This window comes from Dunckerocampus dactyliophorus, chromosome 19, assembly GCF_027744805.1.
Source record: "Dunckerocampus dactyliophorus isolate RoL2022-P2 chromosome 19, RoL_Ddac_1.1, whole genome shotgun sequence".
NCBI classification, from domain to species: Eukaryota; Metazoa; Chordata; class Actinopteri; order Syngnathiformes; family Syngnathidae; genus Dunckerocampus; species Dunckerocampus dactyliophorus.
Window position 1 is genome coordinate 14,451,116 of NC_072837.1, and position 21,950 is coordinate 14,473,065.

Below are 21,950 nucleotides of genomic sequence, written 5' to 3' on the forward strand. Positions count from 1 at the left end.
CGTCACCGTTGTGGCCCCACCCCAGTTAAAAAGGACCATGAAGGACTCAAGTACTGACCCGGAACACAAAGTGCTCCTCCTGCTGCTTCACTGCTAGAAAGTTTCCACAGAGCAAGAGTGTGTGGAGCTTGTTACATGACAACCCCATGACCATCCTAATGTGTGTATGTGTGAGTTAGTATGTGTGTGTATGGGAATATCTGCGCACTTGAAGGCACCATCACTATGATCAGTACCAACTGATGGGCCGCTCTACACCTGATCCTGACTGTACTCACATACACTTTTATTACCTTCTGGTCCACGATGGAGCAGACGAGCTCCGTGACGGCAGACAGCGTGAGGTCGGTGGGGTCGAGGGTCACAGACTCCCTGGTGAGTCCAATCTGGAGGAGGAAAGAGACGCCATGGATGGATGCTCGTGAGTTGGTGGGACTCGGCGCTGTGAGGCTGCCATTGGACAGCTCATTGAAGAGGATGGTGGGCGGGCTGGGCGACGGAGTGGGCGGGGCCACGTGCTGAGGCAGGGCAGGGAGAGGCGGCGGCGAGTTGTTTTCAGATGACATGGCCGTCTATATGGAGGCAGGCCACATCAAAAAGATGCGTCCAGCTTGTCCTTTACGGCCATTTGTTTTGTCTCACTGGACACTGGCGTCCTGCAAACATCGCTTCCTCTCACCGAGCTTCTTGAAAAGTTTTAAGAGCGCTGACTCATGATGAATGTGGACGACCGTGCACTTTGTCTTGATGCTCTTCAGCATCTGGACACAGAAACACATCACATTACTTAAACTGGACCGTGTGTCTTTCTGTGTGTGTGTGTGTGTGTGTGAGTGAAGTGTTCTACCTCCAGGGACACACTAACATTATAGACATGGCACTAGAGTTACTATAACTCTTTAAAAGTAAAACTAATCAAATGTGACAAACAGCAAAATACTTCATAAGCATGCATGCAGGGAAACAAGATAGTGAAATTTTCCAGACATTAAGGTCCAGTATAAATTAATTACTAGTTAAAGTGTGTTCAAGTGTTTCTGTTAACATTAATACAACTAAGATTACACAGTGAATAAATCGCATCTGAATGATCATTAATTCAATATTGCATCATTTGTCAATTACACAGCCACGTAAAGCTGTCATATTTGTTAACAAACTATCACAAACTGGGTGGAGAACATTTAAATTGTGGCTGAATGTTGGAGACCTACTTCAGATCCCCAAAGACTCCTGAGGGTCCTTGAACGCCTCACAAACAATCATGTTATGCTAGTTGTTCAACTTTACCCCCTCAAATGTCTTCATAAAGACGGAGCAGAAAATTAAATATCAGCAGCAGACTGCTTTTAAATTATAGTTTCAAAGTGTACATTAGCAGGTTGATAAAAAGAGAAGTTAAAAAATTATCAGTACCTCACATTACGGCTGCCACGAGACGAAGAACAACATGAAACTTTCTGGCGGCTGAAAAGATAATGGAGGTATGGGAAAGCTAATGGTTCTGGTTCTGCTTCGTCCACAGCCTTCTGGGCCAAGTAGCGAGGAGCTCAGTCACTTTGCGTGTGTGCTTATGTGACTGTGTGTGTGTGTGTGTGTGTGTGTGTGTAGTCCTGACTTGCTGCAAAGAGCGAGTGGGCTGACCTCTCACTCCGGTTTCGGTGTCCAAGGTCTGAGCTTCCCGCCACTTGGTAAGCCAAAGATCTTTCTGAGAAGATTTGATAGAGTTGATCTTATTTTATTATTGAATAGCAGAAAGCGCAGAAACGTCTTTAATGTTCAACTGTTAATTATGGGAGCAAGTCGTATGGAATGTTCCTGTAAAGCAGTAATTGTCAACACAAGTAAGAGTTTGTAAGTTACACGATCTTTGGCTACACTCTCGAGTTCGCTGCATTAAACTTTCATTAAACTCAATGGCACCATCTAGTGCTCAAAATATGAAAACGCCAGGTCATTGTAACTTCAAAATTCACCTTTTTTTTTACACTGAACACTACAGTTGTTCGGCCATTCATAAACGTATTTATTTTCCCCTGAAAGTCAGTCAAACGCATTAAAATCTCAAACCAATTAAATTTATTTACAAATGTTCGTTATAAAAGTTCTGTGATCATTCTGATGTAGCGACAACTTTAAGAACTTTATTAAGTTTGCAGTTATCACAGGTTTTAGGTCAAAACAAAACTTTAAAAAAAAAATAGCAAAGGCACGTGAAGGTGGCCTTCAAAACCTGTGATGACCCCTGCTGGTCATAAGAAAAGAGCATCGAGTTCCAGAAGGAACAAGAGTCAGGTGGATGAGAAGTAAAAGTAGCACCGTTGCTGCATCAGAATCCAATGCTAACAAGGTGATTCCACCCAAATGAATGTCATTGGCAGGCAGAGGCCTCATTCCGCTTTATCTTAATGACTGTCATTTTGCACCACCAACCGTTTTTGGTTCCGGGGCGTGCCTCTCACTACCTGAGAGGATAAATACTTCGGATCCTGCACCACTCAGACTAGAGCTGTCCTATTAGTCTTGGAGCATGAAGTGATGAAGCCTGCTCGGATGAGAGGAGAAACGTCTTCTAAGACAACCTCAACAGTCCAACTGGAATCCATTCAATGCCCTGAGAATACATTGACCTGCATGATTGACAGAATTCACAGACGCAAAATCACAAGCAACTATTTGAACATCTTATGGTCTTCACTTGTTCATTTGTGCACATAAATTTAAACATGTCTGTACAAATGTGGCAAAAACATCTTTTGGGTTCTTATCAAAATACACATTTCGTGTTTTGACAATTTGTGTAATAAAAACTTTGTAGTTTATTTGTACAAATGTCTTTAAAGCACTTCAGTGATAAAAAATGAGAGGATGTCTTTGCACTAGAAGTTACTTTTGGTTCTGATGGTCCTTACAGCTTCATGAGAACTGATTGGACCTGTCAATCAAAGCCTGGCATTTAAGAGTCAGTCAGTGGCTGAGCAGCCTGAGGCGAGCCAGCCAGCCTCCGAGCAGCGATGTCGACTGCTTGCTAGCGGGAGGTGACGTGACGGCGTTGGGTGAGGCGCTGGCAGAGGCGCTCTTACTGGGCGGCACTTCTTGGTAATGGATGGTGGCGCTGTTGTGCAGGTCAGCGCTGATGAAGCACCGGCTGCCTCTGATGTGGTCCACGCCGCGGACCGCCGGGTGTCCTCGGTACGGCAGCGGAAAGCACTGCTCGTCCTCCTCGCTGATGCCGCTGATGCCCTCGTTGCTGAGATACCTGTGGACATGTTTGGGTCCTGCAGCACAGCATCACAAAGTCACTTTTAACTTCCATAACATCAAATTAAATGTAATTAGTTACTTTATATCCAGTGTTTACCTTTCCTTCCTGCAGCACCACGCCGGCCGGACAAGTCCGATACCCCTGAGAGCACCTCCACCGGCATGGACACAGGTCGAGGTTTACCTGCACGCCCCCGCCCTCCCGCACACAGAGAACATGCCCATTATTCATGTTTGAACTTTAGCCCAGAGGAGTCAGGATTAAAAGGAGAGAGCGCTCTCACCACGTGTACACGTGCGCTCTCGGAGGCGGACCGTAATTGGCTGGTTCCCTTCTGCAGGGCCGGAGGATGCCCCCTTGTCGCCACTAGCAACAGGCAAGTCTGCATCCAGACACGAGTTAGGAGACCTGCGCCTCGTCTTCACGCCCTGACTCGCCTCTCTGAGGAAGAAAGTAGAGATGCATTCTTTGTAAGAGCCCGCAGACAAAGATGAGAGATGAAGGTGTCTTCTACTCACAGCGCTAAGTACGGGGCGGCAGGGTGAGTGGGGGTGTACAGATCCAAGATGGCCGTCTGGCCGCCGTTTGAAGAGGAGTCAGAAGTTTCTGGATATCTGGAGACACCTGCTGCTGCCTGAGTGGACACAAGTTACTGACATTTGTATTTTCAGAATCACAATGGCCTTTATTCGTCACTTATACTGTACAGAGGTACAAGCAAAACTGTGCCATCTCCCGTCCATACACATACAACATAACATACAATAAAAGTGAGCGATAAAAGGGGGGAGAGAGGAAAGAGAGAGGGGAGGGGGGTGGGTGGGTGGGGGAACAATTCCAAACTCAGCTCCTATTGGGGTAGTACAGTGTGGGACTGGCAAAAAACTTCTGCAACATAGGCACAAATTAACACACACTTTACAACATGAACTCGAGGGCTTGCACCAGGGAGGGGGGAAAGGGGAGTGGAGGTCTTTCCAGCACAGGCCGGCAGTCAGCCGCAACAAATGCAATTTCAGCGCAAGTTATTTTGTTATTGTTGTTATTATTATTACTTGAAATCTTCTTCATACTTTTCACAGTGGAAACAATACTACTACTATAAATAATAAAGTTCTTCTATTTAGAGTAAATTAATTATATGTTATGTTTTATTTGAATGTTTATAATTATGTAATTTTAATTATTGTTTCATACTTAATCCCTTAATTTATTATGAATTATTAATTAACTGTAACCCTTTTTTTGTACTATGTATATACTGTACTGTACATTACAGTCATGGAAAAAATTATAAGACCACCATTGTTTCTTCAATTTTTTGTTTATTTTAATGCCTGATACAACTAAAGGTACCTTTGTTTGGACAAGTTTAACAATGACAACAAAAATAGCTCATAAGAGTTAAATTTTTTGGTAGTCCAATTCTATAGCTATGTAAGAACTTAAGTGATTTTGGTTATTATCAAGAAAACCATGGAAGTTGCTCGATATCAGCTCTTAAATTAACCTCTTATGAGCTACATTTGTTATCATTATTATAATATTAGTCCAAACAAATGTACCTTTAGTTGTACTGTACCAGGCTCCATTGATCCAGATATCAAACTGAAGAAACAAGGGTGGTCTAATCTTTTTTTCCATAACTGTGACTCTGTCCAGACTTTAGTGACTGTTCTCCCCGTGCGGGTGTGGGTTTTCTCCAGGTACTCCGGTTTCCTCCCACATTCCAAAAACATGCATGTTAGGTTAACCAGCGACTCTAAATTGTCCAGGTATGAATGTAAGTGTGACTGGTTGTTTGTATATACAGTATGTGCCCTGCCATTGACTGGCGACCTGTCCAGGGTGTACCCCGCCTCTCACCCAAAGTCAGCTTGGATAGGCTCCAGCATACCCACAAGTCTAATGAGGGTAAGTGGCATAGAATGGATGGATGGACTTTAGTGACACGCTGTCCATAGTTTGGAGGCAGCTCACATGAACAAGGGGGGGTCTCCAGCGCAGGTTCTTGAGAGGAGCGGGAGCAAAGCCACCAGCGATTCCGGATGGCCTCTTCTTCAGCACCAGAACCAAGCTGCCTGACTCCGTCTTCAACAAGGCCACCAGGTGCTTCAGCTGCCAGCCCACCTGGGCCAATCACAACACAGAGTGATGCTGGGGGGTTTGCACCTACAACAGGAGTCGCCACCTTGCTGTCCCAGTGACTCACCACTGTCTGCTGATTGACTTGGACCACTTCGTCCCCCGCGTGAATCCTCTTGGTTTTATCTGCAGGAGACTGAAACGCAGTGAAAGTCAGACGAGGACATTGTGGACACTATGGTGGAGACAAGGACTCACATTCTCTGTGGTGCCTGTGATGACGTGAAGGCCGTCGTAGGTGGACTTGATGTAAATGCCCTACAAGACAAACCACCTTTCATCTGCAAAGTGCCAGCTGGTCACTAGAGGCCGCTAAAGACATCATGATGGCCGCTCACCAGTCCCTCCCCAGGCTTGATGTTGGAGATGTGGACCTCCTCCATACATGCCAGCTCGCTCATGGAGGGGTCAGAAGTCACTTGAGCCGTCTTCTCACAGAGACCACTAAGAGCCCGCGACTGAAGCACAAACAAGTGCAACACATCACACTGTTGTATGGAAAAGCACTTCACAATAAAATACACATCCTTTGCCAAACAACAAACCAGTCCATAAAAAGACAGGAAGTATAGAAACACAGCAGGAGGTCTTTTGTGAAGAAAATTCCAAAGCAAGGAGGAAAACACTTGAAGCACAAGTAACAACTCTTACTCTTCTTTGTAACTTTATTTTGGCAAGGTTTTCTTGTGAGTGACTCAAGTTTGCACAAAGCATAAAAATAACACAGGAGCTGTTTGAAGCCGACTGAAAAGTTATGAAACGTTGATGGATTGGGGATGCTGGGAACAAAAGGCCCACCAACAGGAAGTGTGATCTAAGACAGGAAGTCAACGTTCCAGAGCTGAATAAACAGCAGCAAAGATCACGGGACACTCGGCATGGGACAGGAAAAGGAAGAGTGTGTTTGTGTGTGTGTGTATATCTCACCGTGTGTGTTTGTGTGTGTGTGAGAAAGGACAACTCACCACTTCCAGAATCTTCTCCTCCATCTGATAAACTGTGCAATCCTGTGTGCTCAAAACACAAACAGGGTGAGGGCGTTACACTCCAGGAAATCAACAACACAAACACAGTGGAAAGTGCCAGGGAAATCAAACAAAGTAGCGTAGGGCACTCATTTTACTAAACCTGCACTTATTCTGTGCTTTTATTTTGAAAAAGCAAGCAACAATGTGTGAAAATGAGGAGCATTAGTGAACTTTGAGCACACAAAAGATTAAAACGTCTCATGTGACCGCTGTTGAGCTTAGACACACAAAAGAGGCTTAAAAGTCAATCAAACAAATATTTGTGAACAGAGGTCTCACTCTGACAACAATCTCACAATTCAGCCAAATAACAAGTGTGTGTGTTCACATTGTAGTACTGGATAGACGTTCCTGTTTTCTTTCCATGAGTTTGATGCAGACAGGAAGCATGCAAACGTATGATGACGTGACAACAGGAAGTAGCCGCTGTAAACAAAGCAAGGCTGACCTTCTGGACGGTGGAGGTGAGCTCCAGACAGAGCTGAATGATTCTGCCCTTAGTGGAGGTGAAGTCACTGATGCTGGTCAGGGGAGTTCTGCAAAGGAAAAGAAAGCCAACGCAATGAGCGTCCACGTTCGTAAGGACTGGAGAGTCGTGTTCAAGATTTCCCACGCTTGCAAAGCAACATGTGAAAGCTTTTAATCGCATAAAAGCCGTTCTTACTCTTGTTAATCTTATTTCTCAATCTACGGGAGTTGCTGTTCTCAAATATTACTACATTAAGAGGATCATGACCAGAAGATCATAGCACTTCTTAAGCATCCAATCTGATTGCTCTGATGTCATCCAGCCACTAGGGGACATATTTGCGTGATACTGCTATGATATGCTGAGATCTATGAACAAGTCCTCAATTCTTTTCTTTGACATTTTACATCAATGGCGTCATCTCTCAGCATTCTACTTCTAATATGACATTTCTTTGCTCAATAAAACTCTGTATATTCACAGCTACTGTCTCGGTTATCATACAATACTGCACCAAATATTGCAACAATATTGCACCTAACAAACTAGTCCGTTCTGTCCTGTACTGTATCGTTACGCAAAATGGAGTGCCAAAACAAAGCAAACTATGCTTTGTTGACTCACTGCATCAACACTAAGTTCCATCCATTCCTCATTTATAATTATTTCACAGTTTTCTATAAAATGTACTGCAACTAATTAATATTGAAATAATTAAAACTGAGGTTCTACTTTACATACAAATGACAGGATGAGGGCCGCTTTGATACATTTTGTGTATTAAAGATGCAAAAAGCAATCCAGTGAAGGTCAGTATTGCTAAACTGAACAAATCATCTTTGTTTAATTAGTGGCATTTCTAATAATATACCTGATTAATAGTCAATGTATTCGTACAATATGCAGAGCGCCAATAAAAAAAAAAGGCACTTTTAACACCCCCGTCATATACAGTGAAACAGATGTCTCACTCTGTCAGCCGTGGGGTGTACCAAGAATGCAAACGCACAATTCCATTCCACTCCTCAAGGTTGTTTCTAGTGACACCTGTCAGCTGTGTGAGTGGAACATCTGGAATCTTCTTCAAGCTGAAACAAGCACGGTTAAACATGGAAGGCACACAGACACGCATGTGTGTGTGTAAACTACATGGTATGTGTCAAAAGCCATACAGCTTGATTGACAGCCATTGGGGTCAATGTCAGAAATAAGTGTTCCAGGTGTCGTGCTGTTGTCTGATTAGAGCAGTACTATTCTGAGTGAGGAGCGTGAATAAGGAGCATTAACCAAACACTTTCACACCAATATTTTTTTGCTTTTCTAACAGCTCAAATAGCTAAACAACTATACCACAACATAAACACAAAAAATGTATCAAATTCTTCCACCTAGTGGCCATTTTCATGGCTTAAAATTGCTCTGAAGGCAAATCCATTAGTGAGAAGTTGCGTCATATAAATAAATAAAATATATAAATATAAATAGGTTGTTGGGATCGGGCGTTCGGGTTTATAAAAACATATACTCTAACTATGTCTTTGGAATCAAATAAAGTTAACAGTTAGTCATCGCATGTCATCACCTGTCCAGCCACGCCAGCAGACTCTTGGCGGCAGCGATGAGCTCCACCACGGCGCTCAGGAAGTCGTTGGAGGGCTGATGGGCGCTCTTACTTTGGTAGGTGGGGTTCTTGCGGCGCTGCGACACGGCACTGCTCAGGTTGTGATAGGCCAGCCTCATCTTGCCCACCAGAGTCTTCAGGTTGTCCGACTCCACGCCGTAGTTCTGTTCAAAGACCAAAGCCCAGGTACTGCTTGGTGGTTAGAAGATCACAACACGGACAAGCATCGGAAACGTGGTCTATGACAAGTGGGCGGGGCCACATGCTGCTCAAACTCATCATTTGACCTGACCCTGTGGTTAGCATTGCAACATACTGTAGCTCCTGTAAGCTAATTATCTTAGCTGACATTTTGTTGACATATGAATACTGTGACATAAGCATCATCATCATCATGGCTGACCAGGGCACACAGCAGATCCACTGCCTCCAGCATCAGCTCCTGGTGTCCAACCTTGGCCACGCCCACCGTCAGCAGCTCCTGGTGAGACATCTTGAGCAGCTTCTCGCCGTCAATCTGCTGCCACCTGAAGGACGGCAGGTACTGCTGCAGGCTGTCGTCCAGACCTGCAGTGACAGATGGCTCCGGTCAAAAGTTTGGAGACACTTTTGAGTAGTATTTTTACTAAAGGAAGGAATAAATTACTCTGATGATGATGATGATATAAAGGCTTGCAGAATAAATCTCAGTAATTTAAAATATATATATAAAAAAAGGATTATAGTGGATTGTTTGTTTAAGGTATGTTTTCCAAGGAAATTCTTAAAGGCATTATTTTCTGCAAAATTAAAATAGAATTATGCCCACTTAAAAGATCTAAAATTGTTTATGATAAATCTCAATTATGGTTAATATTTCTGTAATTTACATTTTATTTTTGGGCCATTTTTTTCTTTTTTTTGTATAATTCCCTACCAAATTCTTGTGAAACAGCATTATTTTCTGCAGAAAGGGGAACAACAAATCCACTGATGCCCCCTTAACATCTCCAAATCGACAACAATGGCTTTTCTTCACAGTATCAGTCACAAGTTTGGAAACACTTTTGCATCCTATTGAATACTAAAGTGGCTCTAAACCTTTGACTGTTACTGTTTAGTTTGGTGTTTGCTGTAACTTTACATCATGGGACTCATTGTCTGCGCACACACAAACACGCATGCACGCACGCGCACTCACACACAAACACACACACGTGATCCTTGTGAAAAAGTAATCTCTTGTGACCCCATGTGACCTTGAGCCAGGCCTCGCCAGGTCCAGCAGTGCCAGCCCATCCCCAGCCCTGAACTTTGATCTCTGTCCTCCTGCACAAGGCAGCAGCATGATGGACTTGTGACCCCCTCAGCACGAATACAACTAATGACAGCTGAACATTGTGATTATACGTAGGCATGTTGAATGATAAAAAAAAAAAAACAAAGTCGATAATTATGCCGGCCTTGTTAAATTGTCATGTGCATGCATGCGTGTCTCTCTAAACCACACAGGCAGGATGACAAGAGTGAACCCTCCACTCATTCCGCCTCTTTGTGGAGAGTGTGCTACTAGTGAGCGGATACAGTGCTAGCAGCAAGTTAGCCACGTTAGCCAGCATACGCCAACGTGAATGAAGGCACAGAAGGATGGTTTCTAAGGCGATTGCCACAGCCCCAGTGTGGGAATGTTTCAGTTTGAAACAGAATGAACAAGGTGAGCACATGAACACCGACGAACCGATGTTGCATTTGTTCAAAAGTAGTGACGAGGGTGAAGGGGAACACGACCAACTTGTAGGAGCACCTGAAACACAACCATCCTTTTCAGTTTTTCCAACTGACAAAAAAAATACCGCTGGAGGTGCAGCAGAGCCTTCGTCCCGACAGCCAACGCTTACCGAGTTGTTTAGTCGGCAAAGCACACATATACGAAATACAGTGTTCCCTCGAAAAACGCGGGGGTTAGGTTCCAAAGAATTCTCCATGTTAAGTGAAATCTGTGTTGTAGTTTACAGTTTACAGGATATGTTTTTTCGTCAACAGAATATGTTTTTTTGTTTATTATCTATGTTTTTTTCGTTTACAGTGTATGTTTTTTCGTTTACAGGATATGTTTTTTTCATTTATTATATATTTTTTAAGGCTGTAAAACACTCCATTTTCGTCTGCTTAATCCAGGGCCGGGTGTAAACGTTTTCCTATAAAAAGAAAAATATGAGAGCTTTTAGAAATAACAAATGCAATTTTAATCATCAATCTATGAGGTTCGACACATAAGAAATTATTAATAGTGGCTCACACGTATTTTACAGTTCCTCTGAGCGTGCGTCTTCGACTTCGCCCTGGCGCGGCTCTGCTGTAGCGTCTTTTTCCGAGTGAAGAACATAGTTATGGGTAGTTGTTGGCGCTCTTTTTTTCTTCTGGGCCAGACATGTTGCCCCCATCGATTATATTTGACAACTGTAACGAATGAAACATTAGAGGGTCCCATTCTTGTGCAGCTCGCTTAAGTTCATTGGCCATTCTCACTGTAGTTGCCAAGCGATCAAGTGTTAGTCCATCCTCTTTGTCTTTATTAACACTTGCGTCCTCTTCTTCCTCTTCTCCCTCATCCTCGCTTGGTGGCTTCGTCATCTCTGCCAGGTTTTCATCAGTCGCCGGTTGAGGGGGCATCAATGAGGGTGTTAATGTCATCAGGAGTCATTAAAGCATTAAAGTCATATCGTCAACATTGTGAGTTTTGTCGGGGAGAAAACTTGCAAACATACAGCACTCTAAAGAGCCACACTGCTAACAATCAAACAATTATGTAAATTAGGCAGTCCCTACAGTCCCTTAGCCAATCGGGATGCAGAACACAATGCGTGTTCTCACTTAGCGAATCAGGACGCAGAACACAATGCGCGTTCATACGTTGTGAAAAAAAATTGCACACAAAAAAACCACCGTGAAACAGCGAGGCAAGTGAACCGCGTTGTGGTGAGGGAACACTGTATCGCAAAATGATGCGCACTCACAGACCGTGTTGCTCGTAACATTGCAAAAGAAATGCAACCATTCAATTGGGTTGAAAAGACAACATTTCGGGAAATGTTAGAAATGTTTGACAGTCAGTACAAATTGCCTGGGAGAACATACAGCACATGTCACAAACAGCAATTCCTGAACTGTATATGCCTTATAATTAATGAAAAAATGGTCTCAAAAAATGTTGTCAGTAATATCGATTATCGACAATAATTTGTAGGACAATTATCGACTAGCAAATTTGTTATCATGACAGGCCTAATTATACGTACTGATGATGTATTCATAATTCAACAATACTGTATGTGTATTATTGTACTTGGTGTACATGTACTGCATGGTGTATTTAAGACAGTTTGCAGTGGTTCCAGTGAAAGCAGAACAAACAAGCATAAGTTTTTGGACACCAAATGGCAGATGTGAAGCACACTCGGGTGTCAAGACAACAAAACGTGTCAGCGGTGGAGACGAGCAGCATGTGGTCATTAACGTGCTCCAGCGTGGACAACAGATGGCCGGCAGGGACAGAAACATTCCCACCAAACAAAGCAAACAAAGTTCTGATGTGCCCCTTGATGGACCTGGAACACCTCTGACACCAGGAATAACAACAACAACTACCTTACAAGAATGACAACTAGATCTTCATGTTTTGCTTAAAGACACTTTCCACTGAACCCGAACATCAGAAGCCTACATCAACATCAAATATTTATTTACTGCAACAGCAGCAGGATGGAACTCTACAAACATAATACTTCAACTTCTGAAATATCATATTTGCACTCCCAATGCAGTGCACTGTCAGTACCCTGATGTTGCACTCAGAGACCACGTCTCAAATGGAATACTCCCATCAGTACACTTCAATAAGTGTAATGACTCTCATTCTTACAAATCATTTCTAATAATAACATGTCCAATAATAATATCTGTAATAATAAAACCATCTCTAATAATATCTCTAATAGCATCATCTATAATATCTTCACCTATAACAACATCATAATCTGTAATAACATTGTGTCTAATAATGACATCTCTAATATAATGATCTCTAATAATAACACATCTAATATCATCATCTCTATAATATCATTTCCAACAACAACATAATCTCTAATGGTAAGGTCATCTCTAATAATATCATTTCTAATAATGACATCTCTAACCATAAGATCATTGCTAATAATATCTCTAATAATGACATCCATCCATTTTCTATGCCGCTTCTCTTCATTAGGTCGCGGGGGTATGCTGGAGTCTATCCCAGCTGACTTTGGGCGACTGGCGGGGTACACCCTGTACTGGCCCGCCAGCCAATCACAGGGCACATATAGACAAACAACCATTCACGCTCACATTCATACCGATGGACAATTTAGAGTCACCAATTAACCTAACATGCATGTTTTTGGAATGTGGGAGGAAATCGGCGTACCCGGAGAAAATCCACACACAAACGGGGAGAACATGCAAACTCCACACAGAAATGCCCAACGAAGATTCGAACCCCAATCTTCCCGATCTCCTGACTGTGTGGCCAACATGCTAACCAATAGACTGCACGGTGGTAATAATATAATAATAATAATAAATCTACAAGTAATAACATTTCTAATAACATCTCTAATAATTAGACAATATGTAATATAATCTCAATAATGACATCAGTCAATCAACAATAGTATCTCGACATCATTTTAAATAACTACATCATCTATAATGCTACAATTAATCTCTAATAATATCTGTAAAAAAGGCATAACCTCTGATGATAAAAATGATAATGATATCTAATACCATAATTTGTAATATCTCTAGTAATGACATATCTACAAGTAATAATACTTTAATCACATCTCTAATAAGACAATCGCTAATATAATTACTAATAATGACATAACAATCAATCAATAATAGTATCTCTAATAAAATAATTTGTAATAATGACAGTCTGTAATTGTAAAATCTCTAAAAATGCTATCATCTTTAAAAATGGCACTCTAATAACATTATCGCTAATAATATAATCTCTAATAACATCTAATAATGACATTATGTCTAGTAATATAGTATTTAATAACATCATCTCTAATAATAACGACATAATATCTAATAATCTCCAATAACATAATGCCTAATAATATCTCTATTACATCATCTCTAAAAATGACACTCTAAAACAATATAATCTCTAATTATAGCTCAAAGAATGACATTATCTCTAATAGCATCTCTGATAACATAATTTCTAATGACATCATATGTAATTGTAACATCATCTTTAATAATAACACAGCCTCTATTAATATCATCTTAATCATCAGAATTTCTAATAATATCATCTCTAATAATGATATATCTAATAATAACATCATCTTTAATAATGATATAATGATATTAGAATAATGATCGGGTCCAGTTGGGATGGTTCTGATGACAAAGTGGGTCATCCAGCATGTGAGTAAAGCCTGCAGCTGCTCATAAACACTCCAGTTAATCATTGAGCAAAGATCAACAAGTCACACAAGTTAAACACACACACACACACAAAAGCAACAAGAAGTAATTAGTAAGGAATGCATTGATTATAATTACCATCTCATTAGCATAAGACGGCTGTCACTTGTGACAACACCAAGAAGAAATCCAAAGAGCACAAACATACCTGGTGCAATGACAGGAGGAAATGGGCGGGGCAAGGAGGATGCGTGGCAACATACGGGCTATTCATAGTCACACACGCACACGCTCATGTGCACGTCTGCGTTGACCGAATGGTATTCAACATGAAAAAGGCGCACACACACACACACACACACACACACAGGTAAAAGTTTTTGTTTGTTATACAACCAGAAGCTGTGACTTCAACATTCATACTGTACTTTCATAAAGCAGTTCCACTGACAAAATCTCCATGCTCAATCATGTTGTAGATGTATATGTACATGTGTGTATATAGTATACAGTATATACAGTGATGCCTTGGTTAACGTCAATAATCCATTCCAGAAGGTCTGACTCAAACCAAAACAGACTCTAACCAAAGCAAATTCTCCCATAGAAAATAATGTAAATCCAATTAATCCGTTCCAGTCACCCAAAAATGTTAACACAAAACACATTTTATAGACAATAATTATAGTTATACATGCAGAAAAAAAATGACAATTGACAAATGAATGGACAACGGAACATTTAACATCACCTCTACCTAGTTTTGTTGGGGGAAAAAAAACCACAAATCCGTCAGTTAACAAAATAACACAAATACTTTATTCTGCTGCAACCAAAATTTGCAAAAATGTAATATATCAAATATATCAAACTAAATATAAATCATAAAATTTAATGCCTTTCTCTTTTGTGCAGCCCATGTGTTTATTACGTCGTGTATCTCTACACATTTGATATAAACAGCCTAAAATGGCGCCCACGTCCCACAATGCATTGCAAAATCACGTGGAAGCATCGCCAGAGTTCGTCTTGGCCGCATGATCCAAGATGGCGACAGTATTTTGGACGCTAAACAAGGGGGCGAATGCAAGCCTAGGCAAAATTTTAGCAAAAATTTTGATTATTAACAAAAAAAATAACCTGAAAACCAGGGCGGACGTTAACTGAGGTACCTCTGTATATATATTTGGGCTGTCAAAAAAAACGCGTAACCAGCGGTAAGAAATGTATTTCATTCATTACGTTAAAATGTTTAGCGTTGTTTATGCATGTGCATCATGTCAAGCCACATCTCCCTGTTATGATGGCAGACGGCGCCACAAAAGCGTCCCCGCACAGTCAGAGTCTGCCCCTCTTTCATAACTTTATTGTGGCCTGAACACATCATCAGCAGTACAGTTCCAACACCATATATATATATTTCTCCAACTCACAAACACATCTCTAGTCAGCTCGAGGTGCATTCACTGGCACTCCGAAAGTCACAACATGGTATTTATCATGCATGTATGTGTGGTCTAAATAAACGGAAAGACAGTAAGTAGATATTGCTTACTAATTTCTTACTAATGTAACTCTTACTGCGGAAGTACAATCACAGAAAATACATCTACACTCAAATCATGTGACTTCAACTTAGGTTACATGGTGTCCTTGAATGCAACCCTTCATGGCTCATAATAACGCGGTTAAAGTATGATTCAAATGTTCGGGTCTGCTACTATTAAAGAGACTATCCATCCATCCATCCATTTTCTATACCGCTTCTTCTCTAGGGTCGCGGGGGCATACTGGAGCCTATCCCAGCTGACTTGGGGCGACAGGTGGGGTACACCCTGGACTGGTCGCCAGCCAATCGCAGGGCACATATATACACAAACAACCATTCACACTCACATTCATACCTGTGGACAATTTAGAGTAGCCAATTAACCTAACATGCATGTTTTTGGAATGTGGGAGGAAACCAGAGTACCGTTAGGCAAATACATTTTTTAGGCGTGTGTGGAATCTGTTAGCTTGATTTGCATTTTCAGTTCATTTTTGACCTGTTAATACATACAAATATATATAATTGTGTGCTGTCATTTATTTCACACATAGTGGCAAATGGTGATTAATCATGATTAATTAATTAGAAAACTGATTAATTTGATAACAGTTTGTCATCATTTGACAGCCCTTATACAAACACACACACATACACAGTGTATACACTGTATATAAGTGCATATGTAGAAATAGTGTTTAGAATGCTGTACAGGTTGATGTCTTTGCTAAACGTACGCGGCACAAAAGCTGTGGACTACGCTGGCGTTCCCAGCAGACATTCTGGAGGTCCCCCTCCCACTGAACAAACAACGTCACATGCTGATCCTCCCCATCATGTTCAAACCACAAAGTTTCTGTTAGCACTTGGACTAGCTCCAGTGGAAGTTACAACACTATTCCACTCATCGAAATCCTGCTACAATGAAATGGACTGTAGATGGAAGGTAGAGAGCAGGACCTGGAGGTTTCTGTTCTGTTCCTTGGACACAAAGCAAGCCACCAACAGTAGCAACAGTGAATCCAGCAGACGAGGTCATGTGGACTCCATGTTGGACATTGGAGTGACAAAGGCTGGCGTCTTGCTATGATGCTCAAAAAAAGAGTGTCACTTCACTTCTGTCTTAGAACCTGCTTGGTAGCCGCCAGAAGAGCATGAGAATGTGGATCCGTCTGAACATGCCAAGATCGTCTGGTCATGTGATCCCTTTGATGCATGAAAACATAAACAAGTGACTCTCACTGATCTGAGATCTTCTCCATGGTGTTGGAAGGTTCTGTGTTATCATGTTTCAATCTTAAGATGCACTCCTATAAATGATTAATACGGTACAAAAAGAAAAAGATAACTTGTTACATGCGCGTGGTGGAAGAATACGTAAGGCGGAATAACACGTAGTCACAGTGCCTTGCAACACTGAGGAAGGACATCACTTTGGTTCTTTGGAAATAACTATTAAATTCAACTTTCATGACATCTCCCAAGCGTAAGGTAGGCGCTTCTGATGGCACTACATCAAAGGGAAGGAAAGTGAAAGTGAAAATGGAAAACGTAAAATGCTCAAAAGTAGCAAAAACGCAGACCAACATTGTCTGCATGCCCCGTCCAAGCCGCTCAAACAACCATCTCGAAGGATGAAGATGGTATCCTTGAACATTTGAAAGGATCTGCTCCTATGAAAGGGACAGTAACTAATATTCCACAGACCAATAAAAAGCAAGCCGCGGGCCACACTTTGGACTCCCCTGCTTTAAATAGTCACAATAAGAACATGAAAAATTGTCAAATTAAAAACAGTCAGTCAGTCAGTTTCTTCTCACTCAGTTACTCCTAATGACTACCCGTCAATCAACACTTCAGCTCCAACCGAGCCATCCAGAAGGTTGTGGTCATGTGACTAAACCCCTCCCCAAACACCCCCACTGTCATTTTGTCTTTTCTGCATGGCAAAGTCCAATCTGCCGTCATGGCGCCGCCACAACGGTCACTAGTCACTGTAACCTTGTGACCCGGCACACGCAGGAGGTGAGTGTGTCTGAGTGTTTGTGCGAGTGTGTTTGTGTGTTGAGGCTTGTTTACTGCTTAATGACTATAATTACCTTCACTACAGCCTACGTGCACACACATGCATGCTGCTCTATTATTTAGTGAGGATTTCAATTTAAATCTGTCAGTCATTTTACGCACGCATGCACGCACACACGCACGCACGCACACAAATATGCTTTGATGCATTTGTGCGTTAAATCAAAGAGACTTCAACATTACAACTTTTTACTGAAGCCAGCAAAGGCCGCCTGCGCTAACATCAAAGGACACGGGACCACTTTAATATTTTACATTTTGTAAACCAAACCAAACAGTTTTATATTTTTAAAGAAAAGACAGCCTGCACCTCAGCTAGTGTATTATTACATTTTTTCAACTGCTTGTTTTTCTAATTTTGATCTTTTGGAATTTTTTTCATAACACTGACTTTAATTCCAATAATATAGTGATTGTAATGTCACTTTTTCTCAACTTTCTTTGTTTTGTTGCTAATGTTGTGATACTTATTGTGATTTTTTTCCTCATAGTATTACAACTTTATGCTCGTAAATTTTTTTGTTCTCATGTTACATTTTTTTATATTAATATTACGACTTTTAGTCGAATATTTCTACTTTACTCTTGTTCAATGACTGCTCTTTTTCCATTTTCTTCTGTTTTCTTGTTTAATTGTAGTTTTAAAGTGTGTCGAGGGCCAATACATTTTTTTTTTAAGTCACAGCCACAAATGGCCCCGGGGCCACACTTTGAACACCGCTGCCCTACAGTCACAAGCATGAAGCTAAAGAAAAATAAAACAACTTTGAGCAAAACAAGCCACACTAATAGTGAATCCATCAATATGAATATATATCTTGTTGGTGTACAGTCCTAAATAATCATTCAGTCTAAGGCGGGGGTATTCCATATTTGCCATTTTTCCTATTTCAATAAAAACCGCCCGCATTTCAGCTTTGTGTTACTTGCACCAACATGCCAACTTTTTCTTGTTACGTTGCACCTTTTTGCTCTTTTCCTTCTGCTAAAAAAAAATTCCTGTATTTTTAGAATGTGTCACAGCCCAACAGAAAATCAGCTTCGCGTCGTAAACGGCCCACTGGGCCGCACTTTGGACAAGCCCTGGTGTAAGTGCTAATGTCGTCATCTTTTGTATGTACAGTAAAAGTCATAATTATAATTATTTGTATTGTAATATGATTATTATTACCATGGTCATCTTAGCTTCCTGCATTTGACGTGTGACGTCATCAAACAGGTGTGTCGCTCTGCTGAGCTGATTTGTCTTTGTCATTTGGTCAAGACACTATGTTGTTTACTCTCACACCTCCATGACATCTTCATCGCTGTATCTTCAAAAACAGAGTACTTTGTGTTGCTCGAAGACTGACCTTTTGATTATTCTTTCAACGGTTGAGGAGCAAACGCAACTGATGGAGTCGCTTTGAAATCAAGCTTTAATGTGGATAAACTAAGTCACATTGCTAGCAGGTAGGTTAGCGTTCCGAATGGCTATTTTGCTAATGTCCCTGGAAGAAGCTACGAGAAGCTTCTGTTTAAACTTACCTTTCATCCAGTCCACTACTTGTTGGGGACTCCACGTACTCACAGCCTCCATGTCTCCAAGTACAACGTTCATAGAAAGTTCAGAGCGCAGCAAAAAGCATCGTTAATAAAAAATATTAATCATAAAGATTATATAGGAATATTAAACGTCATCACATCTCGCATTCCCTCGTGCAGCTCCTGACTGACTGCCCAAGTGCAGGCGGTGTGAGAGGAGCGCGTGCACTGGTATAGGGTTACGGTGACCACGCCCGCTCGTGTTCTCCTCCAATCAGGTTAAAGGCAGCCTGCACGAGCACCATTGTTATTGTACACATTTACGCTGACGATTAGTCCTTTTGACAATCCTCACTATTACTGTATTATGACGAAATCTTTATGATGTTCATAAAAGACGACATCGATTAGGCTTCTTCTTTTAAATAACCCAGGCCGGAAAAGTTTACTCAAGATTGAAACAATTGCGCCATCTACCTGCCGATTGTTTATACTGGCTGACAAAAGTTGTCACTACAGACCTGATCAAAATCTTAAGACCGGTTGAAAAATTGCGAGAATTTGCATTTTGCACTTTCGGATCTTTAATGAGGTTTTAAAAAGAGCTACAATATGCAAAAGCAAGAAGAGACAAAAAAACATTCAGAACTTGTAATTTAAACCAAAAAAACCTGATCACCTGATCAAAAGTTTAAGACTACAAGCTATGAAAGCCAAAATCTGCTCAAAAATGTTCATTTTCTGTCATGCACTCCTGATGGCTAAAGCTAAGAAGCTTTCTCTTTTTGAACGTGGTTGGATTGTTTTGTTCTGGTTTGGAGAGTTTTTTGTTATTTTTTTGAGCGATGGCCTTAAAACTTTTCATCAGCTGATAAACAGCCCAAGTTTCAGTTTAATTGTTGTTTTCAATAAATTACTTTTCCACAGTGCTTTTTGTCTCACTCCCCCTTCTTGTTTTTGCATATTGTAGCTCTTCTTAAAACCTCATTAAGATCCAAATATGCAAAATGCAAATTCTAGCAAATTTTCAACAGGTCTTAAGATTTTGATCAGGTCTGTATATCTACAGTGCTATGCTACAGTGCCCCTGCTGTAAATATTCTAAATGCAGCCTCCTCAATAGAACCATGGATGGTGGTGTGAAAAAGTGTTTGCCTCCTTTCTGATCAAATATTAAATATTAATGAACCCAACATGCGTTTTTTAAATGAAACTTTCTATTAAGAGAGAAAAAATCCAAACTTACATGGCCCTGTGTGAAAAAGTGATTGCTGCACCCCCCCCACCTGGCCAACCAAAATGACCCCAAGAACTTAGCGACAACGCATCCAAGAGGTCACAAAAGGCCCCATATACAAACAACTGCAGGCCTCACTTGCCTCAGTTAAGGTCAGTGTTCATGACTCCACCATAAGACAGACACTGGGCAAAACTGCCTGCATGTCAGACTTCCGAGATGATACCCCCTGCAGAACAAAAAGAACATAAAGGCTTGTCTCAATTTTGCCATAAAACATCTTGATGGTCCACAAGACCTTTGGGAAAATACTTAGTGGCCTGACGAGGCAAAAGTTGAACTTTTTGGAAGGTATATGTGCCATTACATCTGGCGTAAAAGTAACACTGCATTTCAGAAATAGCACATCATACCAACAGTAAAATATGGCGGTGGTAGTGTGATGGTCTGGGGCTGTTTTGCTGCTTCAGGACCTGGAAGACTTGCTGTGATAAATGGAACTATGAATTCTGCTGTCTACCAAAAAGTCCTGAAGGAGAATGTCGGCCATCTGTTGACGGCATGACCTTAAAAAGGCGCTTCATGCCGGAAAACCCTCCAATGTGGCTGAATTACAACAATTCTGCACAGATGAGTGGGCTAAAATTCCTCCACATCGACGCAAGAAACTCACTGCAAGTTATCGCACACTTGATTGCAGTTCCTGCTAAGGGTGGCCCAACCAGTTAAGTTAGGGGGCAATCAGTTTTTCATACAGGGCCATGTAGGTTTGGATTTTTTTTCTCCCTTAATAAAAGGTTTAATTTAAAATCTGCATTTTGTGTTCAGTTGTCATTGACTAATATTTAAATTTGACTATTTTAAAACATTTGTGACAAACATGAAATAAAAACAGGAAGGGGACAAACTTTTTCACAACACAATATATAGACTCAACAAAAATATAAATGCAACACTTTTGTTTTTGCTCCCATTTTTTACGAGATGAACTCAAACATCTAAAACGTTTTCCACATACACAATATCACCATTTTTCTCAAATATTGTTCACAAATCTGTCTAAATCTGTGATAGTGAACACTTCTCCTTTGCTGAGATAATCCATCCCACCTCACAGGTGTGCCATATCAAGATGCTGATTAGACACCATGATTAGTGCACAGGTGTGCCTTAGACTGCCCAAAATAAAAGGCCACCCTGAAATGTAGTTTTGTTTTATTGGGGTGGGGTTAGGGTTACCGCTCACCCACACGCCGCCACACACGCTGTCTGCCGTGAACAGTGTAAACCGGGATTCATCCAGGAAGAGAACACCTCTCCAACGTACCAGACGCCATCGAATGTGAGCATTTGCCCACTCAAGTCGGTTACCACAACAAACTGGAGTCAGGTCGAGACCCCGATGACGAGCATGCAGATGAGCTTCCCCGAGACGGTTTCTGACAGTTTGTGCAGAAATTCATTGGTTATGCAAACCGATTATTTCAGCAGCTGTCTGAGTAGCTGGTCTCAGACAATCTTGGAGGTGAACATGCTGGATGTGGAGGTCCAAGGCTGG

The 21,950-nt window shown here is 41.3% G+C and overlaps 2 protein-coding genes and 1 long non-coding RNA gene across 6 annotated transcripts in view; 1 reads left to right on the forward strand and 2 right to left on the reverse strand.

Annotated features, from left to right (window-relative positions):
- LOC129171854 (serine/threonine-protein kinase D3-like) overlaps positions 1-1,661 on the reverse strand; it is a 20,073-nt gene extending 18,412 nt beyond the window's left edge. The window contains exons 1-2 of one of the 3 annotated variants that reach the window (XM_054760900.1): positions 1,417-1,658; positions 294-761 (exon numbers count right to left, since the gene is read on the reverse strand). In XM_054760900.1, the coding sequence (XP_054616875.1) occupies positions 294-566 (273 nt within the window). In that variant the 5' untranslated portion in view covers positions 567-761; positions 1,417-1,658. Of the gene's footprint in view, positions 1-293; positions 762-1,416 lie in introns of all 3 variants that reach the window. The other 2 variants (XM_054760902.1, XM_054760901.1) reach the window with 2 other exon arrangements.
- LOC129171863 (uncharacterized) lies at positions 1,314-4,036 on the forward strand. Its single transcript, XR_008566848.1, has 3 exons — positions 1,314-1,484; positions 1,612-1,691; positions 2,915-4,036. It is a non-coding gene; the product is annotated as an uncharacterized LOC129171863 (long non-coding RNA).
- On the reverse strand, positions 2,125-19,349 carry cnksr3 (cnksr family member 3). Of its 2 annotated transcripts, none has more exons than XM_054760904.1 (13): positions 19,159-19,349; positions 8,932-9,095; positions 8,490-8,692; positions 6,887-6,974; positions 6,376-6,417; positions 5,749-5,868; positions 5,609-5,668; positions 5,478-5,546; positions 5,246-5,395; positions 3,784-3,899; positions 3,549-3,706; positions 3,362-3,448; positions 2,125-3,278 (listed from the first exon to the last, which is right to left on the reverse strand). In XM_054760904.1, the coding sequence occupies exons 1-13, from the start codon at positions 19,229-19,231 to the stop codon at positions 2,968-2,970; spliced, it is 1,641 nt and encodes a 546-aa protein (XP_054616879.1). In that variant the 5' UTR covers positions 19,232-19,349; the 3' UTR covers positions 2,125-2,967. The 2 variants fall into 2 exon arrangements, with proteins under 2 accessions (XP_054616879.1, XP_054616878.1); XM_054760903.1 differs by having other exon boundaries at positions 3,362-3,463.
- Positions 19,350-21,950: the final 2,601 nt, after the last annotated feature.

What these genes read in the sequence shown, in the direction of transcription:
- cnksr3 (XM_054760903.1), bottom strand. Translation starts at nt 19,231, where the DNA reads ATGAACGTTGTACTTGGAGACATGGAGGCTGTGAGTACGTGGAGTCCC. An exon ending in TCACAGGCACCACAGAGAAT is followed by an intron (nt 5,547 to 5,608) that starts GTGAGTCCTTGT and finishes ACTGCGTTTCAG; the next exon opens with TCTCCTGCAGATAAAACCAA. An exon ending in GCCGCCCCGTACTTAGCGCT is followed by an intron (nt 3,707 to 3,783) that starts GTGAGTAGAAGA and finishes TTTCTTCCTCAG; the next exon opens with AGAGGCGAGTCAGGGCGTGA.